At 34.1% G+C, this 20,065-nt stretch overlaps 2 protein-coding genes across 4 annotated transcripts in view; both read left to right on the top strand.

Annotated features, from left to right (window-relative positions):
* Positions 1-20,065, top strand: part of LOC139482692 (RUN domain-containing protein 1-like) — a 726,769-nt gene that overhangs the window by 326,738 nt on the left and 379,966 nt on the right. The gene's annotated exons all lie outside the window — the stretch shown is intronic.
* Positions 1-20,065, top strand: part of LOC139482537 (fibronectin type 3 and ankyrin repeat domains 1 protein-like) — a 40,278-nt gene that overhangs the window by 3,940 nt on the left and 16,273 nt on the right. Inside the window, exons 2-6 of the mRNA XM_071266450.1 lie at positions 5,197-5,298; positions 6,091-6,192; positions 6,983-7,087; positions 7,984-8,085; positions 19,096-19,185. Coding sequence (XP_071122551.1) covers positions 5,215-5,298; positions 6,091-6,192; positions 6,983-7,087; positions 7,984-8,085; positions 19,096-19,185 — 483 coding nt within the window. The 5' untranslated portion in view covers positions 5,197-5,214. The remainder of the gene's footprint in view (positions 1-5,196; positions 5,299-6,090; positions 6,193-6,982; positions 7,088-7,983; positions 8,086-19,095; positions 19,186-20,065) is intronic.

Here is a 20,065-nt window from a genome sequence, read left to right as displayed (position 1 = left end):
TACTGTCAAATTCAAGGGAATATTTTTTTAGTCCTACTTTCGTATGCAACCGGATGTGACGTACCATGATTTGGTGGTATTACACCTTAAGGTGGTACATAACACTACAGGGAGACAACTCTGTATAAATCAGCTGAACGTTTTAATCAGGTTCTCTTGTTAATGAAATATTAAGTTTCTCCATGATCAAAATTAGTGTTTGTCAAACTGCTATATATCCAATGATTTTGTTCTGATAAAGTCTGTAGTTAAAGTTTTTATATTTTTGTCAAAGGGTCAAGGTAAATATTTTGTCAAAATTTTATGAAAATTAAACAAGCCAAATTAATTTTAGTCTTATTTATCTGATCACGCTCTGGTCATTTAAGTTTGTTTTGTTTTAATATCAGGTGAAATATGTTATAGTTCCGCATGGACGATCAATTAGGTGTTAATTACTGGTCATCAGAAACGTGTCATTTTAAATGTTATACGAACAAGTATGCCACCTGATAATAAAACACTCCTGTAGTGAATATGACATGCGACACCTGATAATAAAACACTCCTGTAGTGAATATGACATGTGACACCTGATAATAAAACACTCCTGTAGTGAACATGACATGTGACAACTGATCATACATCATTCATTTACCACTCCTGTAGTGAACATGACATGTGACACCTGATCATACATCATTCATTTACTACTCCTGTAGTGAACATGACATGTGACACCTGATCATACATCATTCATTTACCTCTCCTGTACTGAATATGACATGTGACAACTGATCATACAGCATTCATTGACCACTCCTGTATTGAACATGACAAGTGACACCTGATCATACAACATTTATTGACCACTCCTCTATTGAACATGACACGTGACACCTGATCATACAACATTTATTGACCACTTCTGTACTGAAAATGACGTGACACTGGATCACTCAACATTCATTGACCACTCCTGTACTGAAATTGACATGTGACACCTGATCAAACAACATTCATCAACCACTCCTGTATTGAACATGACATGTGACACTGGATCAAACAACATTAATTTACCACTCCTCGACTGAACATGACATGTGAAACCTGATCATACAACATTCTTTGACCAGTCCTCTAATGAACATGACATGTGACACATGATCAAACAACATTCATTGACCAATCCTGTATTGAACAGGACATGTGACACCAGATCATACAATATTCATTGACCACTCCTGTATTAAACATGATATTTGACACCTGATCATACAACATTCAGTCACCACTCCTCTACTGAACATGACATGTGAAATCGGACCATACAACATTCATTGACCACTCCTGTATTGAACAAGACATTTGACACCTGATCATACAACATTCATCAACCACTCCTGTATTGAACATAACATGTGACACTGGATCAAACAACATTAATTTACCACTCCTGTATTGAACAAGACATTTGACACCTGATCATACAACATTCAGTCACCACTCCTCTACTGAACATGACATGTGAAATCGGACCATACAACATTCATTGACCACTCCTGTATTGAACAAGACATTTGACACCTGATCATACAACATTCATCAACCACTCCTGTATTGAACATGACATGTGACACCTGATCATACAACATTCTTTGACCAGTCCTCTAATGAACATGACATGTGACACATGATCAAACAACATTCATTGACCAATCCTGTATTGAACATGACATGTGACACCAGATCATACAATATTCATTGACCACTCCTGTATTAAACATGACATTTGACACCTGATCATACAACATTCTGTCACCACTCCTCTACTGAACATGACATGTGAAATCGGATCATACAACATTCAGTGACCACTACTGTATTGAACATGACATGTGACACTGGATCAAACAACATTCATTGACCACTCCTGTACTGAACAAGACATTTGATACCTGGTCATACAACATTCAGTCACCACTCCTCTACTGAACATGACATGTGAAATCGGATCATACAACATTCAGTGACCACTACTGTATTGAACATGACATGTGACACTGGATCAAACAACATTCATTGACCACTCCTGTACTGAACAAGACATTTGATACCTGGTCATACAACATTCAGTCACCACTCCTCTACTGAACATGACATGTGAAATCGGATCATACATAATTCAGTGACCACTCCTGTATTGAACATGACATGTGACAATGGATCACACAACATTCATTGACCACTCCTGTACTGAACAAGACATTTGACACTTGATCATACAACATTCATTTACAACACCGTACTGAACAAGATTTGACATCTGATCATGAAACATTTCGTAACCCCTTCTGTACTGAACATGACATGTGACATCTGATCATACAACATGCATTAACCACTCCTGTACTGAACATGACATGTGACACATGATCAAACATCATTCACTTACCACTCCTATGCTGAACATAACATGTGTTCCCTGATCATACAACATTCATTTACCACTCCTGTACTGAACATGACATGTGTCTCCTGATCATACATCATTCATTTACCACTCCTATACTGAACATGACATGTGACAGCTGATCATACAACATTTATTACCACTCCTGTACTGAATGTGACACCTGATCATAAAAAAATCATTGACCACTACTGTACTGAACATGACATGTGACACCTGATCATACATCATTCATTTATCAGTCCTGTACTGAACATGACATGTGACACCTGATCATACATCATTCATTTAACAAGTCTGTACTGAATATGACATGTGATACCACATCATACAATATTCATTTACTACTTCTGTACTGAACATGACATGTGACACCTGATCATACAATATTCAGTCACTTCTCCTGTACTGAACATGACATGTGACACTTGATCATACAACATTCATTTACCATTCCTGTACTGAGCATGACACATGACACTTGATCATTCCACATGCATCAACCACTCCTGTACTGAACATGACATGTTACACCTGATCATACAATATTCAGTCACTACTTTTGTACTGAACATGACATGTCAGAGTTTGTGAAAAGTGTCAGTCCTCAGGATTTTACCAACAAAATTTTGCGTAGGACTGACACAATTTTAGTATTGTTCAATAGAATTAATAGTGAGGACCAGTAGATTTTCTTCAAGGACCACCAGGGGAAAAACGATTTCGCGAACTCTGACATGTGACACCTGATCATACAATATTCAGTCGCTACTCCTATACTGGACATGACATGTGACACCTGATCATACATCATTCATTTACCAGTCCTGATGTGACACCTGATCATACAATATTCAATTACCACTCCTGTACTGAGCACAACATGTGACACCTGATCATACAACATGCCTTTAGCACTCTGGTAATGAACATGACATGTCACTCCTAATCAAACAGCATGCATTTACCACTCCTGTACTGAACATGACATTTGACACTTGATCATACAACATGCATTTACCACTCTTGTACAGAGCACGACATGTGACACCTGATCATTCAACATGCATTTACCACTCCTGTACTGAACATGACATGTGACACTTGATCATACAACATGCATTTATCACTCCTGTACAGAGCACGACATGTGACACCTGATCATTCAACATGCATTTACCACTCTTGTACAGAGCACGACATGTGACAACTGATCATTCAACATGCATTTACCACTCCTGTACTGAACATGACATGTGACACTTGATCATACAACATGCATTTATCACTCTTGTACTGAGCACGACATGTGACACCTGATCATTCAACATGCATTTACCACTCCTGTACAGAGCACGACATGTGACAACTGATCATTCAACATGCATTTACCACTCTTGTACAGAGCACGACATGTGACAACTGATCATTCAACATGCATTTACCACTCCTGTACTGAACATGACATGTGACACTTGATCATACAACATGCATTTACCACTCTTGTACTGAGCCCGACATGTGACACCTGATCATTCAACATGCATTTCCCACTCCTGTACTGAACATGACATGTGACACTTGATCATACAACATGCATTTACCACTCTTGTACTGAGCCCGACATGTGACACCTGATCATTCAACATGCATTTACCACTCTGGTACTGAACATGACAACACCATCATTTGACCTAACCATGACACTCTTATTCTCAGCATCAACATGTGACATAACCATGACACTCTTATACTCAACACCAACATGTGACATAACCATGACACTCTTATACTCAACACCAACATGTGACATAGCAATGACACTCTTATACTCAACACCATCACGTAAACAAGCCATACCACTCTTATATTTGACAGAAACATGTGACATAGTCATGACACTCTTATATTCAGCATCAATTAATCTGAATCAGAAAATATATCTTGTTTTTATTTTTCTTGTTTTTATTTTTTTTTAAACTTTGATCATTATTGACAGATTTAATAAAAAAAAATATTTGTAAGAATTTTATAAAGTGGGGTCTCATTTTATTCATAACACAGAACTGAATCAAATAGTAAAGGTTTTATTTTGTTTCTTGACGAAAAATTATTTTGTGAACATTTGATTTAATGAGAAGTTGATGAGAACAAGTTGTGTTAACATCTTTAGTCAGATAATGTTAATTCTACAGATCTAATGTAAAACATCTTTTAAAAATAACAAATACTTGACAGAATTATATAAAGTGGGATCTTATTTTTCTTGTCTCTTCATACTGAATCAGAAAATATAACTCGATTTAATGTTTCTTCAAAAAAAGTTTTTTTTGTTAACTTTGATTATTCTACAGAATCTACACAAAATTATGTTGTTAATTAGACATGTTAAATGTAAATGTAAAACATCTTTTAAAAATAACAAATACTTGACAGAATTATATGAAGTGGGGTCTTATTTTTCTTGTCTCTTCGTACTGAATCAGAAAATATAACTCGTTTTTATGTTTCTTGAAAAAAGTTTTTTTTTTTTAACCTGACAGTTCTGATGGAAGTTCTGACATCTCACAATAAAACATGTTGTTTATTTGTTGTTTATGTAGAATATAAATACAAGTGTGACTGGTCATTTTATTTAGTTTTGACCACTGATTCATGTGATATATATTTTGTTTATATTTATTACACAACATTGTCCAGTTTATGACACAAGTTTTGATGTCTGTTATATGTTGATATTACAGGGAGGAAGGACACCATTAATGTTTGCCGCTGAGGAAGGACACCTGGAGGTAGTGATGTACCTCGTCACTCACGGCAGTCAGTTAGAGGCCACAGACCTCTTGGTAATGATAGATATAATCACCTTACTCTGACCAAACATCACTTTATACAGAATCTACATAAAATCATGTTGTTAATCAGACAGGTTTAATGGACAACAAATAGTTGTTAGAATTATATAAAGTGGGGTCTCATTTTATTCGTAACACAGAACTGAATCTGATAGTAAAGGTTTTATTTTGTTTCCTGACGAAAAATTATTTTATAAACATCTGATTTTAATGAGAAGTTGATGAGAAAAAAGTTGTGTTAACATCTTTAGTCAGATAATGTTAATTCTACAGATCTAATGTAAAACATCTTTTTAAAATAACAAATACTTGACAGAATTATATAATGTGGGGTCTTATTTTTCTTGTCTCTTCATACTGAATCAGAAAATATAACTTGTTTTTATGTTCCTTGAAAAAAAGTTTTTTTTTTAACTTTGATCATTCTACTGAATCATTGTTAATCAGACAGATTTAATGGACAACAAATATTTGTTACAATTATATAAAGTGGGGTCTCATTTTAATGGTCTTGTCCAGCTGAGTCCATTGATATAAATATTGTTTATGTTTCTTGATAAAAGTTTTTATTTAACCTGACAGTTCTGATGGAAGTTCTGACATCTCACAATAAAACATGTTGTTTATTTGTTGTTTATGTAGAATATAAATACAAGTGTGACTGGTCATTTTATTCAGTTTTGACCACTGATTCATGTGATATATATTTTGTTTATATTTATTACACAACATTGTCCAGTTTATGACACAAGTTTTGATGTCTGTTATATGTTGATATTACAGGGAGGACTGACACCATTAATGTGGGCGGCTCGGGGAGGACACCTGGAGGTAGTGACGTACCTCATCAGTCAGGGCAGTCAGTTAGAGGCCACATCCACCGAGGTAATGATAGATATAATAACCTTACTCTGACCAAACATCACTTTATACAGAATCTACACAAAATCATGTTGTTAATCAGACAGATTTAATGGACAACAGATATTTGTTAGAATTATATAAAGTGGGGTCTCATTTTATTTTTAACACAAAACTGAATCAGATAGTAAAGGTTTTATTTTGTTTCCTGACAAAAAATTATTTTTTAAACATCTGATTTTAATGAGAAGTTGATGAGAACAAGTTGTGTTAACATCTTAAGTCAGATAATGTTAATTCTACAGATCTAATGTAAAACATCTTTTAAAAATAACAAATACTTGACAGAATTATATAAAGTGGGGTCTTATTTTTCTTGTCTCTTCGTACTGAATCAGAAAATATAACTCGTTTTAATGTTTCTTGAAAAAAGTTTTTTTTTCACTTTGATTATTCTACTGAATCATTGTTAATCAGATGGGTTTAATGGAGACCTAATATTTGAGAGAATTATATAAAGTGGGGTCTTATTTTAATTGTCTTGTCCAGCTGAGTCCATTGATATAAATATTGTTTATGTTTCTAGAAAAAAGTTATTTTTTTAATCTGACAGTTCTAATGGAAGTTCTGACATCTCACAATAAAACATGTTGTTTATTTGTTGTTTATGTAGAATATAAATACAAGTGTGACTGGTCATTTTATTCAGTTTTGACCACTGATTCATGTGATATATATTTTGTTTATATTTATTACACAACATAGTCCAGTTTATGACACAAGTTTTGATGTCTGTTATATGTTGATATTACAGTTTGGAGGACAGACACCATTAATGTTGGCGGCTGTGAGAGGACACCTGGAGGTAGTGATGTACCTAGTCAGTCAGGGCAGTCAGTTAGAGGTCACAGACACCGTGGTAATGATAGATATAATCACCTTACTTTGACCAAACACCATTTTATACAGAATCTACACAAAATCATGTTGTTAATCAGACAGGTTTAATGGACAACAAATATTTGTTAGAATTATATAAAGTGGGGTCTCATTTTATTCATAACACAGAACTGAATCGGATAGTAAAGGTTTTATTTTGTTTCCTGACAAGAAATTATTTTGTAAACATCTGATTTTAATGAGAAGTTGATGATAACAAGTTGTGTTAACATCTTTAGTCAGATAATGTTAATTCTACAGATCTAATGTAAAACATCTTTTAAAAATAACAAATACTTAACAGAATTATATAAAGTGGGGTCTTATTTTTTTTGTCTCTTCGTACTGAATCAGAAAATATAACTTGTTTTTATGTTTCTTGAAAAAAAGTGTTTTTTTTCACTTCGATTATTCTACTGAATCATTGTTAATCAGACGGGTTTAATTGAGTCCTAATATTTGACAAAATTATTTATAGTTGGGTCTCATTTTTCTTGTCTCTTCGTACTGAAACAGAAAATATAAGTCGTTTCAATGTTTCTTGAATTTATTTTTTTCAACTTTGATTATTCTACAGACATGACAGAATCAACATAAAATCATGTTGTTAATCAGACATGTAAAATGGACAACAACTACTTGTTAGAATTATATTAAATAGGGTTTGCTATTATTTTTTCATGTTTCGTAGAGCTGAATCAGAAAATATATATTTAGTTTCTAATCTTAATCTACCATTTATCAGTTTATACATAAGTATAATTGTTTATTATCTTAGCCAATGTTATATTTCTTACATTTTGATAAGCTGTTTGACTCCTCTCTTGATTTATTATCACACACCATTAACATGTTTATATTTTTATATTGTTATAGGATGGACGAACAGCTTTACATCTTGCTGCTCTGTATGGACAGATTGATGTCACAAAATGGCTAACAGATCAAGGATGCAGTCCTTGGGTGAAAACAAACCAGGTAACAATCATTTTTATTCTTATTCACTATCTTTATTAATGAAAAATGTATACACTTTAAATTGATATTAGAACAAAAATTCACTTGATATTATGTGAACCAAGTATTTAACATGGTGTAGTCACTTGATTTACAAACATTAATCATACCCACCCACAGACCACACTTTAAATCACCAATCAACACGGACAAATAATCAAAGTATTTAACATGGTGTAGTCACTAGATTTACAAACATTAATCATACCAACCCACAGACCACACTTTAAATCACCAATCAACACGGACAAATAATCAAAGTATTTAACATGGTGTAGTCCCTTGTTTTACACACATTAATCAGACCAACCGACAGACCACACTTTAAATCACCAATCAACACAGACAAATAATCAAAGTATTTAACATGGTGTAGACAAACCACACTTTATATGATGTCAACAAACTGATCAACAATGACAACCAAACAAAGTAATCAACATGGTGTAGTCACTTGATTAACAACTATTAACGTGAGTCATAAAAACTGATATACCATAATTCAAACAATGTGCTTTGGGATCACCAATCAAAGCATGGCAATACAATGATCACCTAGCGATCACTACAAACACACCTTCGACCAATCAAACATTACAAACACACCTTCCACCAATCATTACATTACAAACACACATTCCACTAATCATACACTACAACCATACCTCCCACCAATCATACATTATAAACACACCTTCCACCAATCATACAGACCACACTTTAAATTACCAATCAACACAGACAAATAATCAAAGTATTTAACATGGTGTAGTCACTTGATTTACAAACATTCATCATACAAACCCACAGACCACACTTTAAATTACCAATCAACACGGACTAATAAGCAAAGTATTTAACATGGTGCAGTCACTTGATTTACAAACATTCATCATACAAACCCACAGACCACACTTTAAATTACCAATCAACACGGACAAATAATCAAAGTATTTAACATGATGTAGTCACTTGATTTACAAACATTAATCAAACCAACCCACAGACCACACTTTAAATCACCAATCAACACGGACAAATAATCAAAGTATTTAACATGGTGTAGTCACTTGATTTACAAACATTAATCAAACCAACCCACATACCACACTTTAAATCACCAATCAACACAGACAAATAATCAAAGTATTTAACATGGTGTAGTCACTTGATTTACAAACATTAATCAAACCAACCTACAGACCACACTTTAAATCACCAATCAACACAGACAAATAATCAAAGTATTTAACATGGTGTAGTCACTTGATTTACAAACAAAAATCAAACCAACCCACAGACCACACTTTAAATCACCAATCATATCTTAACACACAGATAAATAATCAAAGTATTTAACATGGTGCAGTCACTTGATTTACAAACATTACTCAGACCAACCCACAGACCACACTTTAAATCACCAATCATATCTTAACACACAGATAAATAATCAAAGTATTTAACATGGTGCAGTCACTTGATTTACAAACATTAATCAGACCAACAAACAGACCACACTTTCAATAAACAATCAAATCTTAACACACAGACAAATAATCAAAGTATTTAACATGGTGCAGTCACTTGATTTACAAACATTAATCAGACCAACAAACAGACCACACTTTCAATAAACAATCAAATCTTAACACACAGACAAATAATCAAAGTATTTAACAAGGTGCAGTCACTTGATTTACAAACATTAATCAGACCAACAAACAGACCACACTTTCAATAAACAATCAAATCTTAACACACAGACAAATAATCAAAGTATTTAACATGGTGCAGTCACTTGATTTACAAACATTAATCAGACCAACAAACAGACCACACTTTCAATAAACAATCAAATCTTAACACACAGACAAATAATCAAAGTATTTAACATGGTACAGTCACTTGATTTACAAACATTAATCAAACCAACCCACAGACCACACTTTAAATCACCAATCAACACGGACAAATAATCAAAGTATTTAACATGGTGTAGTCACTTGATTTACAAACATTATTCAAACCAACCCACAGACCACACTTTAAATCACCAATCAAATCTTAACACACAGATAAATAATCAAAATATTTAACATGGTGTAGTCACTTGATTTACAAACATTATTCAAACCAACCCACAGACCACACTTGAAATCACCTATCAACACGGACAACTAATAAAAGTATTTAACATGGTGTAGTCACTTGATTTACAAACATTAATCATACCAACTAACAGACCACACTTTAAATCACTAATCAACATGGACAAATAATCAAAGTATTTAACATGGTACAGTCACTTGATTTACAAACATTAATCAAACCAACCCACAGACCACACTTTCAATAAACAATCAAATCTTAACACACAGACAAATAATCAAAGTATTTAACAAGGTGCAGTCACTTGATTTACAAACATTAATCAAACCAACCCACAGACCACACTTTAAATCACCAATCAAATCTTAACACACAGACAAATAATCAAAGTATTTAACATGGTGCAGTCACTTGATTTACAAACATTACTCAGACCAACCCACAGACCACACTTTAAATCACCAATCATATCTTAACACACAGATAAATAATCAAAGTATTTAACATGGTGCAGTCACTTGATTTACAAACATTACTCAGACCAACCCACAGACCACACTTGAAATCACCAATCAACACAGACAAATAATCAAAGTATTTAACATGGTGTAGTCACTTGATTTACAAACATTAATCAAACCAACCCACAGACCACACTTGAAATCACCAATCAACACAGACAAATAATCAAAGTATTTAACATGGTGTAGTCACTTGATTTACAAACATTACTCAGACCAACCCACAGACCACACTTTAAATCACCAATCAACACAGACAAATAATCAAAGTATTTAACAAGGTGCAGTCACTTGATTTACAAACATTATTCAAACCAACCCACAGACCACACTTGAAATCACCAATCAACACAGACAAATAATCAAAGTATTTAACATGGTGTAGTCACTTGATTTACAAACATTAATCAAACCAACCCACAGACCACACTTTAAATCACCAATCAACACGGACAAAAAATCAGAGTATTTAACATGGTGTAGTCACTTGATTTACAAACATTTATCAAACCAACCCACAGACCACACTTTAAATCACCAATCAACCCGGACAAACAATCAAAGTATTTAACATGGTGTAGTCACTTGATTTACAAACATTAATCATACCAACCCACAGACCACACTTTAAATCACCAATCAACACAGACAAATAATCAAAGTATTTAACATGGTGTAGTCACTTGATTTACAAACATTAATCATACCAACCAACAGACCACACTTTAAATCACCAATCAACATGGAGAAATAATCAAAGTATTTAACATGGTGTAGTCACTTGATTTACAAACATTAATCATACCAACCCACAGACCACACTTTAAATCACCAATCAACACGGACAAATAATGAAAGTATTTAACATGGTGTAGTCACTTGATTTACAAACATTAATCATATCAACCCACAGACCACACTTTAAATCACTAATCAACATGGACAAATAATCAAAGTATTTAACATGGTACAGTCACTTGATTTACAAACATTAATCATATCAACCCACAGACCACACTTTAAATCACCAATCAAATCTTAACACACAGACAAATAATCAAAGTATTTAACATGGTGCAGTCACTTGATTTACAAACATTATTCAAACCAACCCACAGACCACACTTTAAATCACCAATCATATCTTAACACACAGATAAATAATCAAAGTATTTAACATGGTGCAGTCACTTGATTTACAAACATTACTCAGACCAACCCACAGACCACACTTTAAATCACCAATCATATCTTAACACACAGATAAATAATCAAAGTATTTAACATGGTGCAGTCACTTGATTTACAAACATTAATCAGACCAACAAACAGACCACACTTTCAATAAACAATCAAATCTTAACACACAGACAAGTAATCAAAGTATTTAACAAGGTGCAGTCACTTGATTTACAAACATTAATCAAACCAACCCACAGACCACACTTTAAATCACCAATCAAATCTTAACACACAGACAAATAATCAAAGTATTTAACATGGTGCAGTCACTTGATTTACAAACATTATTCAAACCAACCCACAGACCACACTTGAAATCACCTATCAACACGGACAACTAATAAAAGTATTTAACATGGTGTAGTCACTTGATTTACAAACATTAATCATACCAACTAACAGACCACACTTTAAATCACCAATCAACATGGACAAATAATCAAAGTATTTAACATGGTACAGTCACTTGATTTACAAACATTAATCATATCAACCCACAGACCACACTTTAAATCACCAATCAAATCTTAACACACAGACAAATAATCAAAGTATTTAACATGGTGTAGTCACTAAATTTACAAACATTAATCATACCAACCCACAGACCACACTCTAAATCACCAATCAACACGGACAAATAATCAAAGTATTTAACATGGTGCAGTCACTAGAATTACAAACATTAATCAGACCAACCAACAGACCACACTTTAAATCACCAATCAACACAGACAAAAAATCAAAGTATTTAACATGGTACAGTCACTTGATTTACAAACATTAATCAAACCAACCCACAGACCACTTTAAATCACCAATCAACACAGACAAATAATCAGAGTATTTAACATGGTGTAGACAAACCACACTTTATATGATGTCAACAAACTGATCAACAATGACAACCAAACAAAGTAATCAACATGGTGTAGTCACTTGATTAACAACTATTAACGTGAGTCATAAAAACTGATATACCATAATTCAAACAATGTGCTTTGGGATCACCAATCAAAGCATGGCAATACAATGATCACCTAGCGATCACTACAAACACACCTTCGACCAATCAAACATTACAAACACACCTTCCACCAATCATTACATTACAAACACACATTCCACTAATCATACACTACAACCATACCTCCCACCAATCATACATTATAAACACACCTTCCACCAATCATACATTACAAACACACCTTACACCAATCATACATTACAAACACACCTCCACCAATCATACATTACAAACACACCTTCCACCAATTATTACATTACAAACACATCTTCCACCAATCATACATTACAAACACATCTTCCACCAATCATACATTACAAACACATCTTCCACCAATTATACATTACAAACACACCTTCCACTAATCATACATTACGAACACACCTTCCACCAATTATACATTATAAACACACCTTCGACCAATCATACATTACAAACACACCTTCCACCAATCATTACATTACAAACACACATTCCACTAATCATACACTACAACCATACCTCCCACCAATCATACATTATAAACACACCTTCCACCAATCATACATTACAAACACACCTTACACCAATCATACATTACAAACACACCTCCACCAATCATACATTACAAACACACCTTCCACCAATTATTACATTACAAACACATCTTCCACCAATCATACATTACAAACACACCTTCCACCAATCATACATTACAAACACATCTTCCACCAATTATACATTACAAACACACCTTCCACTAATCATACATTACGAACACACCTTCCACCAATTATACATTATAAACACACCTCCCACCAATCATACATTACAAACAAACTTTCCACAAATCATACATTACAAATACACCTTCCACCAATCATACATTACAAACACACCTTCCACCAATCATACATTACAAACACACCTTCCACCAATCATACATTACCAACATACCTTCCACCAATCATACATTACAAACACACCTCCCACCAATCATACATTACAGACACACCTTCCACCAATCATACATTATAAATACACCTTCCACCAATCATACACTACAAACACACCTTTCACCAATCATACATTACAAATACACCTTCCACCAATCATACATTACAAACACACCTTCCACCAATCATACATTACAAACACACCTTCCACCAATCATACAGTACTAAGACACCTTTCACCAATCATACATTACAAATACACCTTCCATCAATCATACATTACAAACACACCTTCCACCCATCATACATTACAAACACACCTTCCACCAATCATACAGTACTAAGACACCTTTCACCAATCATACATAACAAATACACCTTCCACCAATCATACATTACAAACATACCTTCCACCAATCATACATTACAAACACACCTTCCACCAATCATACATTACAAACACACCTTCCACCAATCATACATTACCAACATACCTTCCACCAATCATACATTACAAACACACCTCCCACCAATCATACATTACAGACACACCTTCCACCAATCATACATTATAAATACACCTTCCACCAATCATACACTACAAACACACCTTTCACCAATCATACATTACAAATACACCTTCCACCAATCATACATTACAAACACACCTTCCACCAATCATACATTACAAACACACCTTCCACCAATCATACAGTACTAAGACACCTTTCACCAATCATACATTACAAATACACCTTCCATCAATCATACATTACAAACACACCTTCCACCCATCATACATTACAAACACACCTTCCACCAATCATACAGTACTAAGACACCTTTCACCAATCATACATTACAAATACACCTTCCATCAATCATACATTACAAACAAACCTTCCACCCATCATACATTACAAACACACCTTCCACCAATCATACAGTACTAAGACACCTTTCACCAATCATACATTACAAATACACCTCCCACCAATCATACATTGGAAACAAACCTTCCACAAATCATACATTACAAACATACCTCCCACCAATCATACATTGCAAACAAACCTTCCACAAATCATACATTACAAATACACCTCCCACCAATCATACATTACAAACACACCTCCCACCAATCATACATTGCAAACAAACCTTCCACAAATCATACATTACAAATACACCTCCCACCAATCATACATTACAAACACACCTTCCACCAATCATACATTACCAACATACCTTCCACCAATCATACATTACAAACACACCTTCCACCAATCATACATTAAAAACACACCTTCCACCAATCATACATTACCAACATACCTTCCACCAATCATACATTACAAACACACCTTCAACCAATCATACATTACAAATACACCTTCCACCAATCATACACTACCAACATACCTTCCACCAATCATACATTACAAACACACCTTCCACCAATCATACATTACAAACACACCTCCCACCAATCATACATTACAAACACACCTTCCACCAATCATACATTACAAATACACCTTCCACCAATCATACATTACAAACACATCTTCTACCAATCATACATTACAAACACATCTTTTACCAATCATATATTACCAACATACCTTCCACCAATCATACATTACAAACACATCTTCCACCAATCATACATTACAAACACATCTTCCACCAATCATACATTACAAACACACCTCCCACCAATCATACATTACAAACACACCTTCCACCAATCATACATTACAAACATACCTTCCACCAATCATACATTACAAACACAACTTCCACCAATCATACATTACGAACATATCTTCCACCAATCATACACTACAAACACACCTTTCACCAATCATACATTACAAACACACCTTCCACCAATCATACATTACAAACACACCTTCCACCAATCATACATTACAAACACATCTTCCACCAATCATACATTACAAACACAATTTCCAACAATCATACACTTCCATCATACCTTCAACAATCATACACTACCAACATACCTTCCACCAATCATACACTAGCAACATACCTTCCACCATTTATACACTACTTACATACCCTCTACTAATTACACACTACCAACATACCTTCCACAAATCATACACTACTAACATACTTTCCATCAAACATACACTACCAAAATCATACACTACCAACATACCTTCCACCAATCATAAATTACTAACATACCTTCAATCAATCAGACACTACCAACATACTTTCAACTAATCATACCCTGCCATCACACCTTCTACCAATCATAAACTACCAACATACCTTCAACCAATCATTAACTACAACCAGACCTCCCACCAATCATAAATTGACAATATACCTTCCACCAATCATACTCTACAAACATACTTTCCACCAATCATACGCTAGCAACATACCTTCCACTAATCTTACACTATCAACACACCTTCCACCAATCTTAAACTAACAATATACCTTCCACCAATCATACACTACCAATATACCTTCCACCAATCATACACTAACAATATACCTTCAACCAATCATACACTTGCAACACACATTCCACCAATCATTAATTGCCAACGTACCGTCCATCAATCATACACTACCAACACACATTCCACCAATCATACTACCAACATACCTTCCACCAATCACCAACATACCTCCCACCAATCATACACTACCAACACACCTTTCACCAATCACACTACCAGCATACCTTCAACCAATCTTACCTTCCACCAATCATACACTGCCAACATATCTTCAACCAATCTTACCTTCCACCAATCATACACTACCAACATATCTTTCATCACTCAGTGGAAAACACGTATAATGACACTCCACAGCAACATATGTCAATCTGTTACTCATGTGTCACAGTGGTTGTCAATAAAACATGTACTAGAATAATTATGCTCTCGTTGTTTATGTGAATGGAACACAAAAAACACAAAAGAATGACTTTCTGCAGTAACATATGTCAGCCTTTTACTCATGTGTCATAGTACATTGTAGCAGTTGTCAATAAAGCATGTAAAATGTTCTAGAATAATACTACTCTCATTGTCTATTGAATACAAAAGACAAATAATGACACTCCACAATATAAACATACATCAGCCTGTTACTCATGTAGCATAGTGGTTGTCAATAAAGCAAGTACTAGAATGAAAATGCTCTCATCGTCCATGTGAATCGAACATAAAGCAAGAATAATGACACTCCAAAGTAACATGTGTCAGCCTTTTTCTCATGTGTCATAGTGGTTGTCAATAAAGCATAGAATAATAATACCCTCATGATAAGTTAATGAGACAGGCAAAAGTTAATGTAAACCAGATGGTCGAATTATAATAAATATAACTTTATTATTTCAGTATTTTTGGTTTTAATGTATTAATTTACATACTACACTAATTAGGGCCCTGCCTAGTGACGGGTCACCCTATAGTGATCAGTCTGTCTGTACGTCTGTCAGTAACAAATTGTGTCCATTATATATCTAGTGAACCGTTATAATTTCATACTTTTTTACTTGACATGTATATTAACCAACACCAGAGGGTGTGTCATAATGTATGTACAACTTCTTAGGTCAAAGGTCAAGGTAAAAATTTTGGTTTCAGTTGACAAACCCATGTCCTATGGTCAAGATTATGTTCGCGCTATATCTTGAGAACCGTTATGATTTCAAAGTTTATACTTGACATGTATATTAACAAACACCAGAGAATGTGTCATAATGTATGTACAACTTCCTTGGTCAAAGGTCAAGGTCAAAAACTTTCGCTTCAGTTGACATCTCCATGTCCTATGGTAAAGATACAAATTTTTTACCACACTTACATTGATTGATTGTTGGTTGCTTAACATCCAGTGGCAAATATTTCATGCATATTCAGGACGATACCACACTTACACAATTACAGCTGGGCCCACAGAGATGGCTCCCAACTCAATGATGTCTAGTTCATTCATGTTCTTAAACAGTAAAATCTTAATTATTAAGGTCTTTCCTTTTTCAAAAAGGGGAAAGACCTTACTGTATTTCTTCTGTTTATTATTATTATTAATATTCTTTTTCCGCCAAACTTTGAACACCGTAACCGTAATAGGTAGAAAAAAAACGAAGGGTGAAATTTGTTCAGGACCAGACCCTGGTTCTTCGTTACATTTGGATCGAAAAGATTCAACGACTCATTGGTAGGGTTATTCCCCTATTAAAATTAACCAGTGTCAGTTGGCCACCAAAACTAAGAAACCGTAAGCCGTAGACATCTAGGATCTTCACCATTCATCATCAATTCATGTGACTTTGAAAAATACCTCAAGGTCAAATGTGTATGTTGACCTTGACCTTTGACCTAACACCTGGTTATGGGATAATCTCAGCAACCTTAATACTTTCAGAAGTGTTGTATAGTGGAAAATGTTTGGGTCATTAATGCGTAACTTTGTTACATTTTGACCGAAGAGATTTGACCTTTCTGTAAGGGCATAACCCCTGTTTTAGGTTTCTGAAAAGAGAAAATCAGCTTTTACTATATAACTAAAGGTCCTAGAACCATGGGGTCTCTAGCAATGACATAGGGGACTAATGACCTTGACAAAGGTCAAAAGGTCAAAGGTCAAGGTCATGTCCCATATAGCGAATTGTGTGTTTTTGACCTTATTTAAAGGATTTTCAGTGTGTTTTAAAGCTTCTTAAGGTTGACCTTGACCTTTGACCGTACAACTTTTTAGTCGATATCTCAAAAACGATTGTACTTACAGAAATAGTAAATAGTGAAAAACGTTGAGGTGGAAAAGGCGCAACTTTTTTACATATGACCGAAGAAATTTGACCTTTCTGTAAGGGGCATAACCTGTGTAAGAACTTTTCAATACATTCTACGTCTATTGGAACATGTATTTTACATTACAAAAGGAAAAACCTCTCAATTGTTTAAAAAACAATTGACATTTTAATTTGTTCATGTATCTCTTTATTAGGTCACTTCATATTTGTTGACTGGTTTTATGTCAAGTATTGTAAAATTAGTACAACAATTGTCTATTATTTAAAGAAGATGTAATATTTGTATGATTGATAAAAGAGTTTTTGATTGTATTTCAGGGTAAGACTCCCTATGATATGGTGACAATAGAAAGCTATGATCCTGAAGAGAAAAAAAGGAAGAAGAAAGAAGTGATCGACTTCCTAAAGGTAAATATTCTGTCATAATTAAAAAGAGATATTTACAAATAGTCAAAGATTGTTAGAGACACAAAAGACTTGGTACATTGAAGTTACAATAAAATGGTTGCCTGTTGTTTTCGATGTCATTGTAGTATTTGTTGTCAGTTAACAATGTACCCGGTAAGTTGACAATTCCAAGCTTGTTGCCTAATACAGATGTTGGCATATGTGAAAGACAAATGTTTGAAATCAGTGTCTCATCTGTTGGATGTCTCTTATTTTTTGTATCGTAAGCTTGCTATCTCCTAGGTATATACATCACATCATCTCCTTGTAAGTGTCATCAGCTTGCTACCTCCTAGGTATATACATCACATCATCTCCTTGTAAGTGTCATCAACTTGGTATCTCCTAGGTATATACATCACATCATCTCCTGTTATGTATACATAATGTGTATCTCTGTAAGGAAAAAAAGATTTACATGTTTATGCAAATATGTAATAATCATATACTAAAACAAAAAGCACATCTTAACAAAATGTTTAGTATGCTGTCAACCTATGTATAGATTTTAAAGCTTTCAGTATGTAGCAGGTAGACAAAGCCACTTACATAGATAAAACCTCTATGAAATGAGTAAACTCAGTAACGTTAACTTTCCTGCACAACCTTTTCAAAACATACACTAGTAACCCGAATTTAACTTGATCGGACAAAAACGCATTAACGCTGTTTAAATCAGATTAATCGTCATTTGATAAAGATTGACAAAAATTAAAAATCATTTTTAATTTATTTCAATGCATATCAAAGCATTTTAATGCCAGTCAAATAGATTCGCTTGCAATCGTTCAATTTAATTCAATTGGGCGGTAAGTTACGTCAAACAAATAGGCCACGGCCC

The sequence above is a fragment of the Mytilus edulis genome, chromosome 7 (assembly GCF_963676685.1).
Source record: "Mytilus edulis chromosome 7, xbMytEdul2.2, whole genome shotgun sequence".
Lineage (NCBI taxonomy): Eukaryota > Metazoa > Mollusca > Bivalvia > Mytilida > Mytilidae > Mytilus > Mytilus edulis.
Note: the sequence above shows the minus strand (reverse complement) of the source record. Positions and strands in the feature narration are given on the sequence as shown.